The sequence below is a fragment of the Biomphalaria glabrata genome, chromosome 1, assembly GCF_947242115.1.
Source record: "Biomphalaria glabrata chromosome 1, xgBioGlab47.1, whole genome shotgun sequence".
Classification (NCBI taxonomy): Eukaryota; Metazoa; Mollusca; class Gastropoda; family Planorbidae; genus Biomphalaria; species Biomphalaria glabrata.
Window position 1 is genome coordinate 18,763,743 of NC_074711.1, and position 23,225 is coordinate 18,786,967.

The window sequence follows — 23,225 nt, forward strand, 5'->3', positions numbered from 1 at the left end:
TTCAATCTTAGTTTCATTTATTCTAAGAACTTACTTAGAGCTGAAGAGCTTTAGACATTGTTCTTGTTTATGAGAATGAAGCTTTTGTATTGTATACTTCTACAATGTAGAAAGATTTGTTAACAAAAGTTTAAAATGTTTCTATACAGTTTACCATGATACTCTTACCATTTTTCAATGCATTGCTGGCAATTCTACATTTTTAAAACCAAGTTTTGTTACACATTTATTTTTATTTATGATTGACAAAGTTGACAAACAAAAACTGTGTGCATGATCTAAAACAAGGTTGTTAAGTGAAGTATTTGATAGACATTCAAATTCATAGTTAATATTGATAATATCTTACAGCTTACTTACGTAAGAGAATACCAACCAGTATACATTTTCACCGTAACTAAAAATAAAATGTTAGCTTTCTTTCTTTTCATTTTACATGCATTTCCACATATCAAAAGCCTCATAAATATGAACTATGTAACACTCAAAGATGGCAAATGTGATAAATGAGCTTAATTAGAACATGTTGAATTTAACTATGGTGATCAAAGCTGTATTCATATGTGTACAACATATTTGTGTGTGTATATATATATGTATAATATTCTCTTTTTTAATCAGTAAATGCTAATTAAAAAAAAAAAATCATGGCATGTATATGACAAATATTTCAGTTTCAGAATTGATCAAACAGTCAAACTTCCGAAAGGAATTGTAAAGTTAAAAAAAAAAAGGCACAATGCACTAACTAATGTGTAAACTTGTTTCAAACTTCCAATGTTCTTGTACAGAAAGTATCTAATACAATTTGTTGTAATAGTTTCAACATACACTTGTGTTCAACATTTACAGTGTCTTCTTCCCATGGGATTCTAATGAATACTGCTACTGGGGCTAGCGCTTATGGTAATGTGGCTTGCTCGTCTGAAAGACAAAGGGAAATCATTGAATCAAATGAAACTGAACAAATAATTAGTGTTTTCACGGTTACAGCGTTTGTTTCATTTTAACCTGATTGAAAACAAAGTTATAAAAAACATTTCTTCCTTTATGCAGCTGACAGGGGTCAAGGATTCTATTTTTATTTCTAGTAATGCTTTGCACAATCACGTTTTTACAAGGGCATATGGACTGGAACTTCTCTATAAGACACAAAATGTTTATGTGAAGCCCAGCTGAAGCTGTGTTCAAAATAAAATCATGTAAGGCAAATTTAATATTAAGATGATTGTAATTTGAAAAAAAAAATTATATATGTTCAAACCAGAGTTTTAAATGTGTGGCCAAGTAGCTAGTTTTTTTTTTTTTCTCAGAGATATAGACATAAACTAAATTCTAAATTTCTAGGAAATTCGTTAGAGCTGTTTTTGAAATCAGTGACTTGTCCGTCCATAAAGAGCTTGCAAGCTAATAAGAGAAATTGGGAAAAACAAAACAATATGTGATTATAGGTGTAGATTTTTTTTTTTTACAATAGACAGCGTTGCCTATAAAGTATTTTAGAATAACGTGCACAACTCTACAGTTTCCTATTTCTTTTAAAGGCATCTCAAATCTATGATTATAGCAATGTCCAACTGATGGTAGTCCAGAGGCATTAACCATAATGTGATGTTATTATGTTTTGTTTTATCCATTTAGATTTAGCTGGATGTCAGGACTTGTCATGGTACAAGCTAGTGTTTAGTAGGCCATTCGCCATTCAAAACAGTTTAATTGGGGATTGGAGCAACGTAATCAGTCAACAATTAAATATATTATTGAAATAATAAAAACTTTGAGTGTCATGTGAAACTAAACCAGATTTAGGAATTGTTTAGGGGCACTACAGATTCTTTCATTCACTACTCATTCCATTCATACCAAGTCTCTTCCCCCAGTTTGCATTTTGTTTAGGTTTCTTTTGGCCCATGGGAGTCATTGCTGACCTGTTAAACCACTGGTGCTCTTGAATTTCTAAAGGTGTTGGTCGGCACAGAGGATCCCACTCTAGCACCTGATCAAAGAAAAGGAAGTACATTTGCACATTTGAAAAACAAAATTGTGCAAGCATAGTTAATACATGATTAAATAGATGGCTGATACAAATGTTAATTTGTATGTGTGTGTTGTGTAACAATTTTACCCATTTGACTAGATGTAAGTGTGTGTTGTGTAACAATTTTACCCATTTGACTAGATGTAAGTGTGTGTTGTGTAACAATTTTACCCATTTGACTAGATGTAAGTGTGTGTTGTGTAACAATTTTACCCATTTGACTAGATGTAAGTGTGTGTTGTGTAACAATTTTATCCATTTGACTAGATGTAAGTGTGTGTTGTGTAACAATTTTACCCATTTGACTAGATGTAAGTGTGTGTTGTGTAACAATTTTACCCATTTGACTAGATGTAAGTGTGTGTTGTGTAACAATTTTACCCATTTGACTAGATGTAAGTGTGTGTTGTGTAACAATTTTACCCATTTGACTAGATGTAAGTGTGTGTTGTGTAACAATTTTACCCATTTGACTAGATGTAAGTGTGTGTTGTGTAACAATTTTACCCATTTGACTAGATGTAAGTGTAACAATTTTACCCATTTGACTAGATGTTAGTGTGTATTGTGTAACAAACGTTTACCACTTTGACTAGATCCTTAAATAGATCATCTCCAGCTATGATGGAATTTAAGGATTTACTCCCAGGAGGTCCTCGGTTTTTTCTCCTCCGACCACTCCGAGTCTTGGGTCTACATCTATTACGAATGGATGGCGGAACTTCACCGAGCACTTCCTCTATTGCAGCTAGTTGATCCTCTTCATCGGCCCCCTGAACACACACATTAAAAACATGTTTCTTACAGCTGTGATGAAATCATTTTGTATTTGTAAAGAGAACTCAAATTATCCCCCCACCTCTGTCTCACCATTTTCTCTTTTATCATAAACCACCTTTACAGTTTATTTGCTCAATACATCGATAAGAATACTATAGAACCAGTGGTGTACATTTTTTGCTAATTTAGCGAGTTTTTTTTTTTTTTTTTTTTTTTTTTTGGGGGGGGGGGGGGGGGAGCGTTTTTTCTTTGCTAGACAAGTCTCCCTAATTTCCCTACCATTTCAGAACTTAAACTGCTATTTCTTTCTCTTCCTCAGCTTTCTTGCAGCTAGGAAGAATCCGTCCAGCTTACTGCCTTCTAAACTATATCCGCCCACTGAAAACAAATGGAGGCCCTTCTGCTCGATCCCTTGAATGCACTATACGAATATTGGAAGCCCAAGTGATAGCGCTCCGCGCTCCAATAGACTATACTCACCACAAATATTGGAAGCCCTAGTCATCGCGCCCATAGTCTATACTCATCACGAAAATTGGAAGCCCTTGTTAATATCGCTCCGCGCTCTAATAGACTATACTCACCACGAATATTGGAAGTCCTATTGACAGCTCACCAAGTACACACCCAAAACTCCACATATCTATAGCCGGTCCGTAGCGCATGCCAAGAATAACCTCCGGCGCTCTGTAGTATCTGGACTGGATGTAGTGATACACCTGCTGTTGTTCATAGCAACTAGAACCGAAGTCTCCCACCTGTTGATTAATATATATTACAAATATGCTACATTGTAATTGTATCAACATAACTAACTTTATTTGATAAATTAGGCTAAATATAAACATCTTATGGGCCCTAAGAGTTCATGTTGAAACGAAAAAAAAAAAAAATTAAAAGTGGAACTAGTCAATGTGAGTTTGTGTATTGGTTAGACATCGTCATGGGCGTAGCCAGGGGGAGGGGGTTGGGGTTCAACCCCCCCCCCCCGAAATGAAATCCCCCCCCCCCCCCCCGCAGGGGGAGGGGATCGGAATTAATAACTGATTTTTTTTCCTTTGATTTTGTTTATTTTAGGTGAGATTTTAATACTAAACCATCACTTGCCCCAGCACAGCGAATGGTTTTTTAGTTTAAAAGTTTAAAACCCCTTACCTGGGGGTTTTGAGTTTAAAACCCCTTCCAGGGGGTTTTGAGTTTAAAACCCCCTACCAGGGGTTTTTGCAGTTAAATCCCCCTCTGCTATAAAACAAAATAACAAAACCAGAAAAAATGCAAACGACAATCCTCAAATTCCAAGAGCACAGTTAAGGAAGATTTTGATTTTAAAACCCCCTCCAAAATGTACGATAAACCCCCTCTTCAATATAAAAAAGCTAATTACGCACTCAAAATCTTATGAGCGTTGCTAAATGGGTTTTGACTAAGTTTTGAATTTAAACCCCCCTTCAGCGGGGTTTGAAGCTAAAAATACCTCTTCAATATGAAAAAAAAATAGGCAAATTATGCACTCAAAATGTTATGAGCGTAGTTAAATGGATTTTGACTCAGTTTTGAGTTTAAACCTCTTTCAGCGGGGTTAGAAGGTAAAAAATACCTCTTTAATATTAAAAACAAAGCAAATTATACACTTAAAATTGTATGAGTGTAGTCAAAGGGGTTTTGAGTTTAAACTCCCTTCCTGCTAAAAAATACCTTTTCAATATAAAACAAGGTTACAAAGACAGTTTGTGTGGAAACACAAACTTAAAATCGGCCCCCTAAGTGGTCCTCCCAGGCAGGCTTCAATATTTTCAGAAAGAACATCCGAATCAAATTATATCAAAGACAAATGAGAGATAAGAATGGAGAAAGAAGGTTGACAGATCTTGTGTAGTGCCCCAAAGGTGCAGCAGATCAAAGGATAGGTGCAAGTGAATGTAAAGTTAGATGTGAACCTGGCCTAACTAGTTCCCCTTTCAGACCTTGTGGTCTATAGGGCAGATGATGTAAAGTTCATCTGTTTTTGTGGCCTACGGTTAACGATGGTGTCATGTAGCCAGCACAACGACCAACCGCCTTTACTTTTCCCCAACTAATGTCAGGTACCCATTAGAGCTGGGTAGACTCAGAGGCGCCCAAGGATTCTAAAGTTGAATATCCCAGTCTTCACCAGGATTCGAACCCGGGACCCTCGGTTATGAAGACAAGTGCTTTACCACTCAGCTACCGCGCCTCTCCAGGCCTAACTGAAGTCTTATAAATAATTTAATTGTTTTGAAAAGACTCAATCTCTTATTCAAAGCCTCAAAAAAAAAAAAAAAAAATTCCGCAAAAAAAAAATTGTTCAAGAAAATAAAGTTTATAAGATTACTATTTGTTTTAAGTTAGGTCTAACTTATAATGCATACTAATTAGCTTTTTCTCTTTAAAAAACTGCTTGCATAACTGATTTTAAAAATTAGATTTTTCGCTTTCAGGAAAAAAAAAGTAGCCGTTGCATCAGAACTTTGAATGGTCTAAAATATTGTGATGTCGGATTTTCAATATCTTTTCTAGTTTACGAGATCTACGGGACAGACGGACATACATTTCACACAAAACTAATAGCGTCTTTTCCCCTTTCTAAAATCTATGAGTGTAGCCAAAGAGGTTTTGAGTTTAAACCTCTTTCAGCGGGGTTAGAAGGTAAAAAATACCTCTTTAATATTAAAAACAAAGCAAATTATACACTCAAAATTGTATGAGTGTAGTCAAAGGGGTTTTGAGTTTAAACTCCCTTCCTGCGGAGTTTGAAGCTAAAAAATACCTCTTCAATATAAAAAAAAGCAAATTACACACTAAAACTTTTTGAGCGTAGCCAAGCCAATTGGGGGTTTTGAGTTTAAACCCTTCTCCAATAGATGGCTTTTTTTTTTACAGTTTAAAACCCCTCCATATAGTTTTGAGTTTAAAATCCCCTTACAGAGCGTTTTGAGGTGGAAAACCTCAATCTTTAATATTATTCTAAAGCAAACTACAGTTACCAAATTCTATGACCGTACCTAAACGGGGTTTTGAATTAAAAAAAAACAACAACCCATAACTCCAGAGATTTTTTAATTTAAAACCCCTACAGATGATTTTGACGATAAAACATCCCTTTTCGATATAAAATCTAAAGCAAACTACAGTCACCTAATTCCAAGAACGTATTCAAGAGAGGTTACACATTTCTACCAGTGATTGTGCTCCATTAATAAACTGCAGTGGATAGTCATCTGCCGAAATTGATAAACACTAAATGTGGCTCAACAAAGATGGCTAAGACAGATTTTAGGAGTCAGTTATAGAAATCGGGTCTAAATCAAGGAAATCCTATGACGAACTGGGAGTCGACCCCTTAGTAAGATTGTGACAGAGCGTCGCATGAGGTTTGCGGGACGTGTTCTCCGATAAAATGAATTACGCATAATAAGAGTTGCGATGACATCCTAGTACAACTTGGTTACACACTTTCATGGAGATCCTCAGAGCAGGTGGGAAGAGGCTTCAGACATTACCAGTGACAGATTTTTGTGGAAACAGCTTGACGACAAATGCGCCGAAAGGCGCGGGAGGGTCTGAGTCAGTAAGAATAGCACATTAAGTTTTTGCAATAAAACTTTCTAATAGCAGGAAAATGCACTGTAGATACCTCAGAATATGCATTTTATTGGCTTTTAATATCAGAAATAGTGCTTGGCGGCGGGACTTCGCCCCGCGCTGGGGGAGCTCCTGTCGCTCCCCTAGACCCCCTGGCTGGCTATGGCGGGGAGTCAACAATTTTTCCACTGACTCCAGGAAGAACCTATTCTAGGGCACAATAAACGTCTTACGAAATAATGTAGGGTCAGAATGTAATAAAGATTATGTACACACACATACATACATATAAATATTTTTTTCCGCGTGGGGAGTTATCCCCCCCGAAAAAAAACATGGCTATGCCCATGGACATCGTTATTATTATAAACTCACAATTCAGTAATTTTAAAGCGCTAAGATGGTGATATGTCATTGTAAACCGCTTTAGGTACAAATGGTCTTAAAACGACTTTAAATTTTTTGTTAACGACGATGTATACAGGAAGAAACAAGTTAGAAAGAGCGTATTTAAATAAATTCAGGTCTCTGCCGAGTGAGTTTTCAAAATTAAAAAAAAAAATTTTTTTCATAAAGTTTTAGGAGAATGTTAGTTATGCAGTCCTATTTATTTTATCACTCAAATACTCTTTTCAGAAGCCTAGAGTAAAGCGCCACCGCTAGACTACTTTGCTCTCACTCAGTCTCTATTCATCCAAGCATCCATCTTTACTGTGAAAAAAAAAAAAGTATTTATAAAGTGCTTGCAGTTTCCCTTTCTTCTCTCTACTTGTTTTGGATTTCTTTTTACAAATATTTAATAAACTCGCTCTGTCTGTCTGTCCGATACACATTTTGAACCTCGTTATTTCTCCCACACCCATTCTCGGATCAAGGTGAAACTACACAATTATTTATTGAACAGGCACCTAACAAAGCATGAATCTATACAAAAAATTAATTGTTAAACAATTAGTCAATTATTACTGATAAATAATTATTTTGTTTGATAGTAATGAAGGAAACTTAATCCTTCATCATATGGCTAAATATGTGGGTTTTAGTCTCCTTAGATAGTTGTACACGTTATTTCTCCCACAACCATTCTTGGATCAAATTAAAACTTCACACAATTATTTATTGTAATTAACAAAACACGAATCAATTAGAAAAATAAACAATTAGTCAAATATTATTGGCAATGAATTATTTTGTATGATATTGTAAAAGGAAAATAAACTCTACATTAGTGAGATACATAATTGTAAATGTGGAGTTCTCCCCCATTAGATATAAGCTTTAAAATTACTTTTTAAAGTATTTTATATCCTGCTTGTTTTTTATTTGCTTTGTGAAGTAAAATGAAAAAAAGGCGGGATATTTCTAGCTGAATAATTACTTTAGAAACTGTGGTGACACGGTTACTGTGTGGTCAACCGTGACACACGGTCAAGTGTTGAGTTAGGGGACTTGGGGGAAGTGACTAGTGTGTAAACAAGAGAGAGAGAGAGAAAGGTCAGCGAGTGAAGCAGGAGATCTGTACATAACGTTGCCGTGTATATATGTTTTGTTAAAATGTTCCACAATTAAAAGACACTTTAACATAAAAGGGCGTGTTTCTTCACAACTGGCGACCACGACGAGATACGACGAGGCACAAGTAAGTGGAAATGTCGATGTACAAAATATTTAGAGAAGCGGGCAAGGAAAATGGCCTACAAGGCGAAGAACTTGAAAAGTTCATTACAATAAAAATAACACAGGAGGAAGAAAGGGAAGAAAGGAGATTTAATAGGGAAGAAGCCAAAAAGAAAGTAGAAGATAGTAGAAGGAAGGAAATCTTACAACTAGAACTAAATCTTAAAGAAAAGAAAGACAAAGAACAGCAAAATGAAAAGGAGGAACACTTTGACAAATACAAACAATTAGACAGAATGTCTCCATTTGACGAGAGCCAGAATGAGTGCATTGACTCATATCTACTGAGATTTGAAGATATAGCAACATCATGCAACCTCCCACAGACAGAATGGGCAAGAAGCCTCATGGGGCGCTTAAAAGGTAGAGCCATCAGCATCTGTCTTCAAATGAGAGATGAAGAAAGAAAAGAGTACGTGGCCGTGAAGGAGGCGTTGCTGAGACAGTTTGGCTCCACAAGTTACGAATACAGAAGGAAATTGAAAGAGTCGACACCTCTGGCGAACGACGATCCACAAATATTCGTCACCAACATGTCGATATGCTTCGATCGATGGGTAGACCTGTCAAAAGTGGATCACAAATATGAAACCCTCAGAGAACACATCATGATGGACACTGTGATGGAAGCTTACAATAATAATGTGAAAACATACGTCACGGAGCGAGAGCCAAAGACCATCAGCAGCCTGATAGCACAACTAAGGCAGTATAAGGCCACACACCCAAGGGAAGTGTTAGAGAAAACCCAACTGCGGCATCAGCTTGTATGGTGAACAACGCTGCAAGAATGCGGACTCCAAGCCCTCTATATAGAAGAGAGAACGCTGACAAGAGCCCAACATATAGATCTCGAAGAGAGAAAGATGAAGGAATGAGCCCAACATATAGATCTCGAAGAGAAAAAGATGAAGAAATGAGCCCGACCTATAGATATCGAAGAGACAACGATGAAGAAATGAGTCCAACATATATATATCGAAGAGAGAAAGATGAAGAAATGAGCCCGACCTATAGATATCGAAAAGACAACGATGAAGAAATGAGTCCAACATATAGATATCGAAGAGAGAAAGACGAAGAAAGGAGCCCAACATATACTTACAAGAATAGAGAATATCAACGTAATCAGCAAAGAGTTCGTTTCCAATGTCAAATTTGTGGTAGAACAAACCACACAACAGAGACTTGCTTCTACAACCGACGCAATAAAGATTGGAACGACAGACCAAGAGATCGAGCATTTGCTGCCAAACACACTAATAAACTGCAGGTATAGACAGGCTTTGTGGGAGAACAAATGACCAACGTACTGTACGATACAGGTGCAACTGCAATTTTAGTCGCAAAAGAATACGTCAACCCACAAGAGTACACCGGAAGAAGACAAGACTGTGTTGGTTACACTGGTCAAGTAACTACACATCTGGTAGCACGTATCAACATACACACACCGTTCATCAGTGGTTGGCATGAGGCTTTAGTACTAGACAATAAGCCTGACAACATTGGCCTTATCATTGGCTGTATCAAAGGCTCTAAAAATTGCACAGTAGAAGAATTGAACAAGTGGAAAGAAAAATACACACAGAAATGTTCCATGGTTACTACAAGAGCTCAGAAGAAAGCAGAAGAAGTGCTAAATACAAACGATAACATACAAGTTCCTTATAACAATGAAAATGAAAATACAGAAACAGAAAATAGCGATATGAGAAGCCATAATCAAGTGAACAACCCAAATGAAATCTCCACAGAAAGTCAAGACCCACTACAGATTAAAACAGAAAAATTTGTCAGTGAACAGAAAAATGATCCAGATCTACTCATTGATAGTGAAGCTCCACCAAGACGAGGGTTAATCAAGATAGGCGAAGATGGTGTCTATGTGAGAGAAATTCATTTGAAAGCAGGCAAGACACAACAATAGCTTGCACATGACACCCCGTTTGCCGGACATATGGGAGTAAAGAGAACATTGAATAGAATCTTGAATGATTTTTTTTGGCCTAGAATTACGCAAGAAGTCAAGGCCTACATAAAATCTTGCCATATTTGCCAAATACATGGAGCAAAGGGAACATATATGCAAGCTCCAATACAAACAACAGACTTAAGTGAAATGCCATTTGAAAAGATAGCTGTAGATATTATTGGACCAATGCCAGTAATATCCGGAAGAGGCCATCGCTACATATTGACTGTTGTAGACATGTGCACACGGTTTCCAGAAGCAATACCATTGAAAAGAATTTCTTCCGAAGATGTCGGAGACGCACTTACAGCAATATTTGCAAGAACAGGTTACCCTCGCATAATACTGAGTGATCAAGGCACCCAGTTTAAATCAAATGAATTCGCACAGTTTTGCAAAAACTCTAAATATTAAACAACAATTTGCTGCCCGTTTTCACCCCCAAGCAAATGAGATGTGCGAACGCCTGAATTCAACGATGAAAACAATGCTGAACAAAGTAGCACAGGACAACCCAACAGACTAGGACAACCCCATACTGTTCGCCTACAGAGAAGTAACACACACAACAACGGGCTTCTCACCATTCGAGATGCTCTATGGCTCACCTGTTAGGGGACCCATGTCACTATACAGAGACTTTCTAGTAAATAGGAACATAGAACATGACGTACTCACAGGATACGATCTTGTCATCAAAACAAGACAAAATATAATCAAAGCATGCGAAACTGTCCAAAAGCAAACAAACAGAGAGAAACCAGAACTATTGAGAAAGCTAAATCAGGGACGAAAGTTGAGAACACTACAAGTTGGTGATAATGTCATGGTTCTGCTGCCTGACAAAAATAACCAGCTATTTATAAAATGGCAGGGCCCATTCCAAGTCAAAAAGGTGATTTCGAAGGTCGACTACAGTATAAACATCAGAGGTCGAGACAAAGTATTTCACATCAATATGCTGAAGCTGTACATGCCCAGACCATTTACTCTTTCAACGAACGCTAAGCAAGACACGCAAGACAGTCAGAGAGTTATGATGATAGAAACAATAGAGGAACCAGATGAATTACCATGTTCAGTTATTGAAAGCTGTGAAACTGTGAAAGATATAGACACATCACACCTCCAGTATCCAGTTAAGCAAGATATTGATAAACTGCTAGCTCAATGGGCGCCAATATTCACAGACAAACCGGGTAGAACAACTGCCATAAAACACACTATCCAACTGACTGATACGAAGCCCAAAAAATCCAAACCATATCCAGTTTCCTTACACCATGAAGAGATACTGAAAAAGGAAATTGAAACGCTGCTAAAAATGGGAATAATTGATGCATCCACATCCCCATACTCAGCTCCAGCAGTCCTAGTGAAACAAAAGGAAACAACCGGAAAGATGCGTCTATGTGTAGACTACCGGAAACTAAACGCCATCACAGTGAAAGATACATACCCAATGCCTAACATAGAGAACATTATACCTAAACTTAGAGGTACAAAATATTTCACTACTCTTGACTTAGCCAGAGGTTACTGGCAAATTCCACTAGACGAAGATGCTAAGCCACTTACAGCATTCACTACTCCATTTGGTTGTTACCAATGGAATTACATGAGTTTCGGGCTTAGTAACGCACCTGCGACCTTCAATAGAATGATGGCAAAACTTATAGGGAAAAGACCTGATGTCATTTTCTATCTTGATGACATATGTGTCTTCCACAACACATTAGAAGAACACGTTGCTGGTCTGCAACAAGTATTCCAGATACTACAAGACAACGGGCTTACAATAAAACCTAGTAAGGTTAAAATCGCCAGAACAGAGATTGAATTTCTAGGGCACAGAATACAGCAAAATACGATCAGACCACTACAAGACAATATAAGCAAGATACTCAACTTAACAATACCTACAATAAAGGGACAAGTCCGAAGCATCTTAGGTTTATGTAATTACTATAGACAGTTCCTGGCAAATTTCACAAGTATTACACAACCTCTAATTGAACTGACAAAAAAAAAGGCATGCCAAACAAGATCACATGGAGCTCCAGACTACAGGAATGCCTGCAAAGCATTAAAAATGTCTTCTCAGACGACATAGTACTCCAGCTTCCAGACATAAGAAACCCTTTATACTTGGCAACAGATGCATCCTCCACAGCAGTGGGAGGCACTTTAATGCAGAAGTGTGATGCAACGCTAAGACCAGTTTACTACATTAACAGAAAGCTGAACGCAGCAGAACAGAAATATTCCACGATAGAGCGTGAAGCTCTAGCTATTGTGTTCTGCATAACGAAACTATCCCGTTATTTGCTTGGGAAATCATTCATCTTGTTAACAGATCACGCCCCACTAGCTTATATCAATACAAATAAGCTAGCCAACCAGAGGATTACTAAATGGGCTTTAAAACTTCAAGACTTCAGCTTTACAGTTCAAGCTATTCCGGGACAAATCAACGTGATAGCTGACGTGTTGACAAGATGTGTCTAGGGACCGCTGGACTTAGGTTCACTCAAACAAATACCTTGTAAGATAACTTTAAAGTCTGTCTTGTCAAGATTGAATTAACAATACGCTCCAGAATTTTTATTTTCATTCAGTGATGTTAAATTTGTACTACAATTGAGTTTTTTATGTTTGTTGCATTGATTGTAGTCATAGATGATAGATGTCCAGTTAGGAACTGGTATGAAAGAAACACATAGTAAACAATTCCCTTAAATTGGAAGATGTTTTGATGTAACATAAACTATTAACTAATTGTGCATTTTTCACCTGACAATGTTGGCATTCAAAAGATTATTGTTACATAGAAAAAACTAAATGCGTGTATTTTTTTTTATATAAGATGTATAATATAACAGGAAAGCTTTCTGCGATAGTTCAATTGGAAATGTCCCTTGCAATAACATATTATTGAAAATTTATTTGTCGTCATTATCAGTTCTCTCATAATTGAAGATGCCATTGTATTACATGTCATTTTTTTCTTGTCGATGTTAAACATTATTAATGTACACCCAAACTATTGGGTTCATGACATTTTGATACGATCAAAATTTTTCTCTGCCCTGGGAGGACTGTGGTGACACGGTTACTGTGTGGTCAACCGTGACACACGGTCAAGTGTTGAGTATCGAGAGTTAGGGGACTTGGGGGAAGTGACTAGTGTGTAAACAAGAGAGAGAGAGAGAGAGAGAAAGGTCAGCGAGTGAAGCAGGAGATCTGTACATAACGTTGCCGTGTATATATGTTTTGTTAAAATGTTCCACAGTTAAAAGACACTTTAACGTAAAAGGACTTGTTTCTTCACAGAAACATTGACACATTACCTTAACAGACGTGAAGTCTCCATTCTTCTTCAGCATGATATTCTCAGGTTTCAGGTCACAATGAATGATCCTGTTCCGGAACAGAAGCTCCAAACACTTCAAGACACACTTGGCGATGGGTAGAATCCTAGTCATCCCGATACCCCGGTAATTATTTCTCTTAAGGACTTGATACAGGTTCATGCCAAGCAGCTCAAAGGAGATACACATATGGTTGCGAAACCTAAAATAATGCACGGCCATCAGATATTGGATAGAAGAGAAGTAGACTGCTGTAGTATCATGATTGGTATCTCACGTTTCTTGCCCAATCGTGGACCAGCCACACAGAATGTTGAGGCTATGTACAATAGGTCTAAAGTTTCTGGTGTGTTTAAACAAAGGCTTTAAAATGTAGGCTAATTAGACCATATAAAGCTATTTTTGGTTCCAGCTGAAAGGGACGAGAGAAAATCGTTGCAGTTCAACTTATAATTTACAGACATTCCTTCAAGAAAAGATTATTATGTCCTACGTGTATCTATGAGTTAAAGCTCATTGACGCCTTTTCTAAACGGTTCTTCCAATCTATTGGTGGTATGGTTAAAAAAAATGAAAAGAATGAATGGTAACATCTTGTGGGGAAAAAAAGAGAAATTGTACGCTGTGTGCAAACACACATATGTAAGACATGGTAGCAATGAAATAGAAAATCTATAAGATACAACTGCAATCAGTAAAGTTTAATTACTTTCTTTAAAGACCATTGGATTAGTACAGTACAAGTGGTAGCATGCTATCGATCTCATGAATTCGATCCTCTAATCATTGCTCGAAACTTACATAAAAAATTCATTGATAATGACGACATTGTAGATTCCGTCAGCGTCTTGTCTTTTCAGAGTCTGAAGTATGCGTAGCTCCTCTCGGGATTGTTTTAAATAAATTCTTTCATTTCGAACTAATTTCAGTGCAACGTACTTGTGAAGTTTGTGGTCATAAGCTTTGACAACCTGAAGTACATTTCAATAGCTTCAAATATAGAATAAGATCAAGATTAGATCATGATAACTTTGTAAAATACAAAGTAATAAAAAGGGAGAGGAACTAGAGGAACTCTGAATAATAACAAAATAACATAGACATATTAATGTATTGCTTTCGTTATCTCCATAATCGATACAAATTTGAAGACGTTTGTTTTCTATTAAACGTTTCGAACGTATACAAATGAAGATTATCACGTCCTTTACCAGATCTCTTGCAGTACGGCAGGGGATGGCAGTGGTTCAAACCTCAAATCATATTGACGACAGCCCAGCGTGCATATCACGCGACCATTCGGTCGGATTAAATCTTTCTGTGGGCCTGAGTTGGCCCGCGGACCGTAGTTTGCCCATCACTGTTTTAGATTGTTTAAACAATGACTAATACAATGATATAATTCATACAAAATTATCTTTTTTAAAAAATGTTTTAAATAATAAAAATCTTAGAGAAAATTTTAAAGTATTGAAGGTTTCAAAATAAAATGACGTCCTTTATTCTTGGTCATCAATACATTTAAACAGCGAAAGCTTTGGGCGTTTGCTTATAATGCTTTTGCACAAAGGTGACGAAATTTCAGAGTTGCATCATAAACTTTTTTTTTATAGAGGGCAACTGTTATGCTTATAGAATGCTCAGAGCGAATGGTCCAATCTCATATGTGGACCAATGGTGGGAAGGGGTATCTGGGAGAAGGTCTTCCGTGCTGACTATAGGCGCTTAGTAAACACAACTCTGTTAGAGTCAGGTGTCGAACCTCGAGCCCCCTTGGTAGGCAGTCAAGCCAAGTTCAAGCGTACGTAGCCTCTCGGCCACACATGCAACTTTTTCTTGACTATTCACCAGAAGGATGAGCTGGCCAAATACAAAGGAAATTTTCAGCTTAAGTCAGCTTGTTTCAGAACCTGTGGCCACCCATTGTGCACACGATACCAGACAGACGTTCGATGAAAATGAAACCCCAGGCTCTTTCTCATCTTTGTGCAGGGCATAGCGCCGCCCCAGTAAATGTATCAACATTCACATCTCACCTGTCCAAACGTGCCTTTCCCAAGAATCGGTTTATCGACTACTTCAAATCGATAAGCAATGTGATCTCGGGGAACAACTTTGTAGAAGTGGTCTTCGTCATCGTAGACATCGGTATCTTTGCTAGGATTGGGTCCTGGGTTCAATTTCTGAGCGTTCAGTCCCAAACAATAGATGGCCGAGTAATCTTTGATTTCATTGTGTTCAAAGGCTGTTAGCTTATGGCTAGAAATAGAATATATACATCTCTACACTCTTAGATATATGTCATAGCAAAAAAAAATACGGCATCACGATCATTATGCTATCATTTCCTATGTACTGTGAGGTTTTCTTTCTAAGAATCATTAAGGCTTGGTAAAGTTTTGAAAAGAAAGTTTATTGTTCAAGACATATTACAACAACTGGATTTGTTCAAGACATATTACGACAACTGGATTACCCAAACATTGCTAAAGCTGCAGTGGGTCCCATTTTATTTGGAGTGGAAGCACTGGCTGTTGATTGGCGTTTAATGGACTTTTTCCTTCTTAGAAGACCAGCAACCGATTCTGAAGACTTTGCCAAATCTGTTCCCTGGCTCATTCCGGTTGTAGTGGAGAGAGACATGAGAGACAGTGGAAATCTTCGAGTTTCTTTCTGTCAGGATTAAAACATTTTGCAAAATAAAGGAGTTTTGTAAAATCATATCTCATTGTCAGGACGAGATTACTACGTGCATAAACAAGACTTCCAAAGTAGGCCTACGTATTATCATTTGGATAAGGCAGAAAAAGATTTTTTTTAGAGAGTAAACTGTAGAGTGCGCGTCCTGGTGCGATAAAATTTAGGACACATTCCGTGTTTCTTTTTTAATGGCTGAAACTTATCCCAGATAATATGCCAAGATTTAAAGCACTAATGCTATAAAACATCACCGTTGTCAGAAGTCGTAATATTTTGAGCAATGTTTGCTAGAGGCGGAAGTTGCTGAACTGTTGGAGCAGTTGAACAGTAAAGTTGTTTGTCTGAAACGTCAAACTTTAAGACCACTCACCCATAGATGACACGGTTGATTTTAAAATGAGTTGTTGACATTTATTAGTGGAAATCAAATTATGCTGCCTGACCCAAACCTAACAAAGATACGACAAATGTACCTCTTGCAATAAACTGTTTGTTATTTTTATTCATCCCCCCATAATGTCTATCTAAATCTTAAAGACATTGTCTTTATTTTTACTTTATTTAACAAATCCAAAACCATTATCAATAGTTTCATCTTTGTCTAAAAAAAAACTGAATACAATTCAAAGAAGCGCTATGGATCGAACGCACAGAGATGTAGTCACATTTTTTTGACATTAAAAAAAAAAGAAAAAAAGATTAGCTTAGTTTTGATGCTTAATTGGGCGTCAGTTTTTAACGTCAATTTTAATGTTTAAAAATAACTTGTTTTGTTTGTCACTGGTGTATTTCCAGAACATATAGTAATTGTTTACATTAGTTAGTTAAAACTAAGACGACATCATAATTTTCCATACGTGCCATAAATAGCTTTGATGGTTTTAGCAAAGGAGGATTGTAGAGACTATAGAAGGAGATGCATTAACTCTTTCGGGGCCTCAGTGACTGCTGTAAATGTATAGAAATTAAATTGCATTGTTTATTCAAAAAGTGTGTTCATCATTTGATTCCAAGTTCAAAAATAAAAAAATGCTATGTATTTATTTTAAAACTATTTCTGTTTGAGATCATACTTTTAAACCATTTTCTCCGACATTACGACGGTGTTTGAGTGATCAGACATTGTTTGAATATATAAAAAAACAAAAACAGAATTTTAACATTATAATCTCATTCACAATCTATTGTCTCTTCACAATCCCTTCGTTACACTAGTAAATGTAGCTGGCTTGTGCACCTATAAATCTTAATAAAAGGCGCACTAATAGTTGATTGAATAATGGTAGTAATGAGTTAACATGGTCCCCAAACTGTAGACCTACATCTCAACTAAAATCAAATTAATCAGCGTTTCTCAACCTAGGGATGCACATAACCCTGGTGGGAGGGGGGGGGGAGAGACTTACAGGGACTGAAAATGAATTTCAGTGGATAATACTAAAAAAAATGACAAAATAGTATTTTGGTAAAGAGAAAAAAAAAGTCCCAAAATGTACTAGGGAAAAAAAAGAAGAGTTGAGAAACGCTGTGATCTTACTGCTTAGAAACCTTGACAGAGCCTGACTTGCTTGGTGGGGGCTTGAGCGAGGCTGACAGTGATGGGGAGTCCTCGAACATCTGTTGTATGACAACACTACGCTTCTCCATCTTTGACTGACCTCAAACTACAACCGTGTCCAAAGGAAAACCATGCAATGTCACGTGCCAGTCGACCTCGAGATGACGTCCGTTGTTTATGTCATTCTGAGCGATGTTCTCTGACTGGCTGTTTGGTTGATCTATTTACGCCTGTTTGAGGATAGAAAAGAATATGAAGAAATAGCTTTATATTATGGAAAGTCTCAGTGGTGAGGTTTTGATAGACATGATGCTGCATAATCAAAGGAGTCTTAGCTCTTCACTCCTTATCAATTCTAGACTCAAAGTAAGTTGAGCAAATGTTTCAGGTACGAAAAGGCTAATCGTGACGATTATGGAACTTATACAAATAAAATAGATTCGGGACATAGACTTTTTTTTTATGGATGTGGGCCAGTGGCCATCAAGATGGGACTTTTATGAGAAAAAAAAAGCCAATATTAAAATTAAATTTTTCGTTGTTTATTTAAAAAAAAAATTGATCCTTGTGTTGTCAGGTAAAAGAAATAAATGTGTAAAATTTTAGCTTGATCCGACATTGGGTGTCGGAGAAATAACGTTTACAAATTTTTTACCAGACAGACAGAATGAGTTATTATATAAGCTTTGTAAAAACAATTTAACACGTTAGCACTATAACTTCAGCATTTTCTGGCAGCAGATCTGCTCGATGTTGTATACAGTTGTGAACAATGCGAGCTAGACGCCAACAAGCGGCTTCTTTCAGTTTACAACTGTGAAAACATTTTCTTTTACTTGTTCCCTATTACTACCTCCAAAGTTCAGAATGGAATGCCTTCTCACTTTCCCGCGAACACAACCCACTTGGATGACAAACTGTATTTTTCAAAGAGTGCTACCTATGCAACCGACACGCACGAATCACAAACAACACCCAAATCTTCATTATCTCTGCGCTCCTCACCAAAACACAGATACTTAGTCTTTCTTTTGATCTGAGAATTTACATCCCCTCTTAATTGACTAATGTTAGTCGACATCTTGAAAACAAATTCTAATTATTAAACACATACACGACAACAGCTAGTGCGCAACATTGATTGGTCGATAGTTGATGCTCTGTCTATTATTGCTTATCATCAAGTGCATTTATCATGGCGCTCATTATATAGAGGTTGTGCAAATCATAGTTTGTACTGTAGGCACACTCGTCTTGCAATAAAGCTTTACATCCTTTCATATTTGTTTATTGGAGTGACCTCTCCATTACTGGCGGAAAGCCTGGGTGCCCACACGACAACACTCGCCTCTCTTCCACACTGACCGGGTCCAAAAAGGGAAAGCCATCGCAATTTGGGGTCAGGTGGCTACAGTAGTTTGCCTATGGGCTCCAAAACAGGATTTTCTGTTAGGGTTTTCTCCCTTAGCCTCAGACCTAACAGGGACACACACAAGGCAGTGCGGCTATTAACGGAATAAATTAACCTATAGTTAGGGGTTTGGTTGCGTGTCTGCACGCCGACGGGCCATGACTGCCTCACATCTTGGGGTCAAACCTGCTCAGAGACCCTTGCAGTTTGGCCTGATGTCACCATCTGTCATCACGAGGAGGTTCTGCATAGGGATTGTTGTGGAGAGACTATTTACTGGCAAGAGAGACTTACAAAACTGCTCCCCTTTCACAGATTCCAGCTATCGGTGGCAACAAGTTAAGCTACCACACAAGACGCTTCATACAGCCTTTGGACAGACAGTATTTGTTTATTATTGTTTCTTCGTGCTACAGTTAGTTTTAGATCTAGATCTACTTACACTCTTTTAAATCTACGAGTCTAAGTCTAAGATTTAGGCAAGAAAAATAAGATCCATAGTACTTAAAAAAAAAACTTAACAAATCTATATCTTATCTTATCTTATCTTATATAATACAGACGTTACTTCAAAAAAAAAGATGGCCTTTTTCAGTTGCGAAAGGAGCATGCAGAGGCAGTGCGCGGGGCCCTGGGCGAGTGTCATATGCGGGGCCCTATATATATATATATATATATTGTTATAACCCTAGGCCTAGTGGCGGACTGAAAGGGTTAATGTGTGTGCGGCCTAATGACACACATGATTCAGGCCAATCACGCAGGTCAAGGTTTGGTTTGGTTTTTGGCCTGTCAAGGGCTGTTGAACAAGGGACATTACTGCTAATGCACGCAATATGACCAATGTTATGGTCATGTGACCAAAAAGCCTTTACAGATGAGAGGCAGTGTGTTAGAAAGGACAGTTGAGTCCAGGACGCAAGGCAGTAAGGACAGTGTGCTACAAAGTGAGTCCTTGAAAATGTAGCTGTACGTGTCTAGAAGTATACAGAGAAAGACTTGTAGTGTGTTTAGTAGGCAGTTCTATTGTGTTAAAGCATTTGAATTTGATGTAGCCAATTGTGTTGTATTGGCTTTTCATGTATTTGTCATTAAACCGCCACATTTTTTTGTTACTTGAGACTCTTGTTGTCAAGTTCTTGTGTTAGATGTGTTGTGTTGTGTTTAGCAGTATTCACAGAAGGCCTGATAGAGAAGATCGTAACAATATCGTACCTCATCACGCTAAAGAGCGCCTCTAAATCTGTTGATGAAAATGTTAATTCGTCTATACTCTCTTAATCAAATGGTTTTAATTTCTTGCGTTTTATTCTTTGTCCGATTCTTTGTTTCTTGAATTTCTATCTGATACGTCCACAAAATGAAATATAAGGGACATCTGCTCCCTATGACTTGCAGTCAAGGATGACAGAAAAATATTTATCAGGTTTGATTTTACTTCTGATGCCATCAGGTCCACAAGCTCGTTGTGAATCTTATGTCCGAATTAATGGTCATGAGCCTCGGCGCTCTTAATTAGTTGAAGATGATTGTGTCGAATTTGGCCAGCATCTCAACCAAGCCTAAAATTGGCCGTTGTTTGGCTCTTAAAGTTGATCTGTTCTCCCACGAAATGCTTGTTGTTAACACTGCGAGCCAATGGAGTTTTTCTTTTGTACTTTGTTCTAGCATCCTTCTATCATTGTGCTACCATTGGACACTCTCATTGAACACTCTCATTGAACACTCTCATTGAACATTCTCCTTGAACATTCTCATTGAACATTCTCATTGAACATTCTCATTGAACATTCTCATTGAACATTCTCATTGAACATTCTCATTGAACATTCTCATTGAACATTCTCAGAACTCAATTCAACCATGCTGACCATGCATTCAACCATACGCTTAACGTGATTTACAAAAACATCGTGCTGCCGAAGTTTATTACAAAGATGCTTCCAGTGGCAGTAGCATTTGTTTGCTAATTGGCCTCCAGTAGCTATCGTGCCAAACAATTTACCAGAAAACACTATACCCTGTCTTTGGTATAATAACAAGAACAAAGTGTGAGATAGGAGCTACAGGCAACAGTAGTTCATTGACTTTCGCAGATCCGACTTTCGCGGAAAGGTTTTCACAAAACCTTTTATTTTGATAGCCTCTTAGAATCGGCAGGTCATAAGATGCTGTCTTTACCAAAACTGAATGTTATTTCAAAACCAAAAATATCATGTTAAGAACTTACATAATTTTTTTTTATCATATTAATTCATATAATATGAGAACTGATCTAATTTTCGAAGTTGGCGATGCCCCACTTGCCACCCCCTAAGGCCGCTACTGGGAGCATGGATCCTATCATGGAAATGAGATGAATGCCTTGGCATTAGCTGGAAACAGATCTAGAACTATTTTCTAGATTCTAATCTAGATCTAGATTTCTCTAGAACGCCTAGATTAAAATGAAAATTAATCACATTGTACCTTATTGAAATGGATCTAATTTAGATCATAATAATTTTATTTAAATATTGCATTCGAATGACGTTTTGGCCTACATCTGCTGCACCAGTGGGTCTGGCAAATTATAGGAAACGTTCAGTTTTTACTTAGATAGATCTATATAGGCCTATAGATCTACTACCAGATCTACTTATAGCTATTATAATAGACACCATTTTTTAATACAGCAAAAGTAATGACGTCAGCTTTTTCTAAAAGGCAAAACAATTCGGCGATGAGAGTACGACAAGCTACACAAAGCAGGAAGGTGATACCTTGAAAAAAAAAAAAAGATACCTATCGTAGGCTGTCTAACCATATTCATTTCGGCCTCTCTTTTGGAGATTTTTTTTTCCCACACAACCTTCTAAAGCTTATAAAGTGTAATCTTTCCGTTCGCCTATTCACATTTTGTACTGTAGGCACACTCATAAAAAAAATATCTGCTACATCTTTAAGCGGCATCTTTCTTATAAAAGCGGAAGAATGTATGGTTTAAATACATGGAGGCAGATACATAAATAGCAAACTTTTTGGTATATCCGGTTTACTAACGTATTTTAATAAATCAATTAATTTTTCAGCTCTATACAAACACATTTCTATGCTCTTTCTCTGTGGCTTAAAGTAATTTTGATTATTTAAATTTGCAACAGTAAACTTTCAATATGTTTCCTTGACACTTTTGTTCTTGTCATTTTAAAAATCTTTCAAAATCTTCCTTTTCTCATTTCTAGCATTTTGTTTGGATTTCCATTACATGGCCACCCCATTTCTTCATAACGCTTTCTCTTCTTTTTATACATTACCGGTACTATATTTTATTGTGTCGAGATTGCCGTTTCTGTAGCAATTGTGGTTTTACAGGGTGGGTTCGCTAGCCCCACGCCAAACCCTCCTCTGTTCTCACTCGGGCTTGGTAAACAAAGAGCAGATAAACGTAACTCCCTATAAGTTGAAAATCGTCGAAGTAAAGATAGTCTCTAAGCGACAGTCAGTCAGTGATTAACTCTGGTTTCTTTTATAGATTTAATGGCGCATACGTGTATCTCTTTGCTAGTAAAAAAAAGTCCCTCTAAGCCTTGTGCAGTCAAGGGTCGAATTTAGGGGAGGGCAAGCGGGGCTACCACCCAGGGGTATCCACAAGAAAGTGGCTACCGCAATCGAGAAAAAATATCATATTTAGACGGATCAGCAACTTTAAAAAAAAAAGACAATGCTTTAAATCTTACAGTTAGGAATACTGTTGTGGTTAAAAAATGTCCGCTTGTAATGTGCTCCTAATATACTCCAGATTTAATAAATTGCGAAAACCCCCAAAAATATACATTTATATTATTAAAATATGTATATCAATAATAATCTTGTTTTTTAACGAAGGGATATTACATTTAATTGATAAGTACACTTTCTCTTTTATAATATAGCATGGTTTAGTTATTAGCTGTGGCGTAGCAAGGTACCCGTGCCCCCATTCCCCCCTCCACACACACACACACACACCAAATAGACATAATTAGTATGAGATATAAAAATAGAGAAGTCTGTATGTATCGCTACATTTACCTAAATGACATTTCATTGCTAGTAGTGTACCTTTTATGTCATTAATCTACTGCGCTTAA

General features: G+C 37.2%; 1 protein-coding gene across 5 annotated transcripts; it reads right to left on the reverse strand.

Annotated features, from left to right (window-relative positions):
- Positions 1 to 21,805, reverse strand: LOC106058133 (dual specificity tyrosine-phosphorylation-regulated kinase 2-like). Of its 5 annotated transcripts, none has more exons than XM_056026370.1 (10): positions 21,583 to 21,805; positions 17,693 to 17,932; positions 15,921 to 16,117; positions 15,481 to 15,703; positions 14,246 to 14,415; positions 13,424 to 13,646; positions 3,403 to 3,576; positions 2,623 to 2,811; positions 1,864 to 1,996; positions 1 to 924 (listed from the first exon to the last, which is right to left on the reverse strand). In XM_056026370.1, exons 2-10 carry the CDS (start codon positions 17,789 to 17,791, stop codon positions 902 to 904), a joined length of 1,431 nt encoding a protein of 476 aa, XP_055882345.1. In that variant the 5' UTR covers positions 17,792 to 17,932; positions 21,583 to 21,805; the 3' UTR covers positions 1 to 901. The 5 variants fall into 5 exon arrangements, with proteins under 5 accessions (XP_055882345.1, XP_055882350.1, XP_055882371.1 ...); XM_056026375.1 differs by having other exon boundaries at positions 1,929 to 1,996; positions 21,583 to 21,804; XM_056026396.1 differs by lacking the exon at positions 21,583 to 21,805 and adding an exon at positions 17,002 to 17,092 and having other exon boundaries at positions 17,693 to 17,928.
- Between the last annotated feature and the right edge of the window lie 1,420 nt (positions 21,806 to 23,225).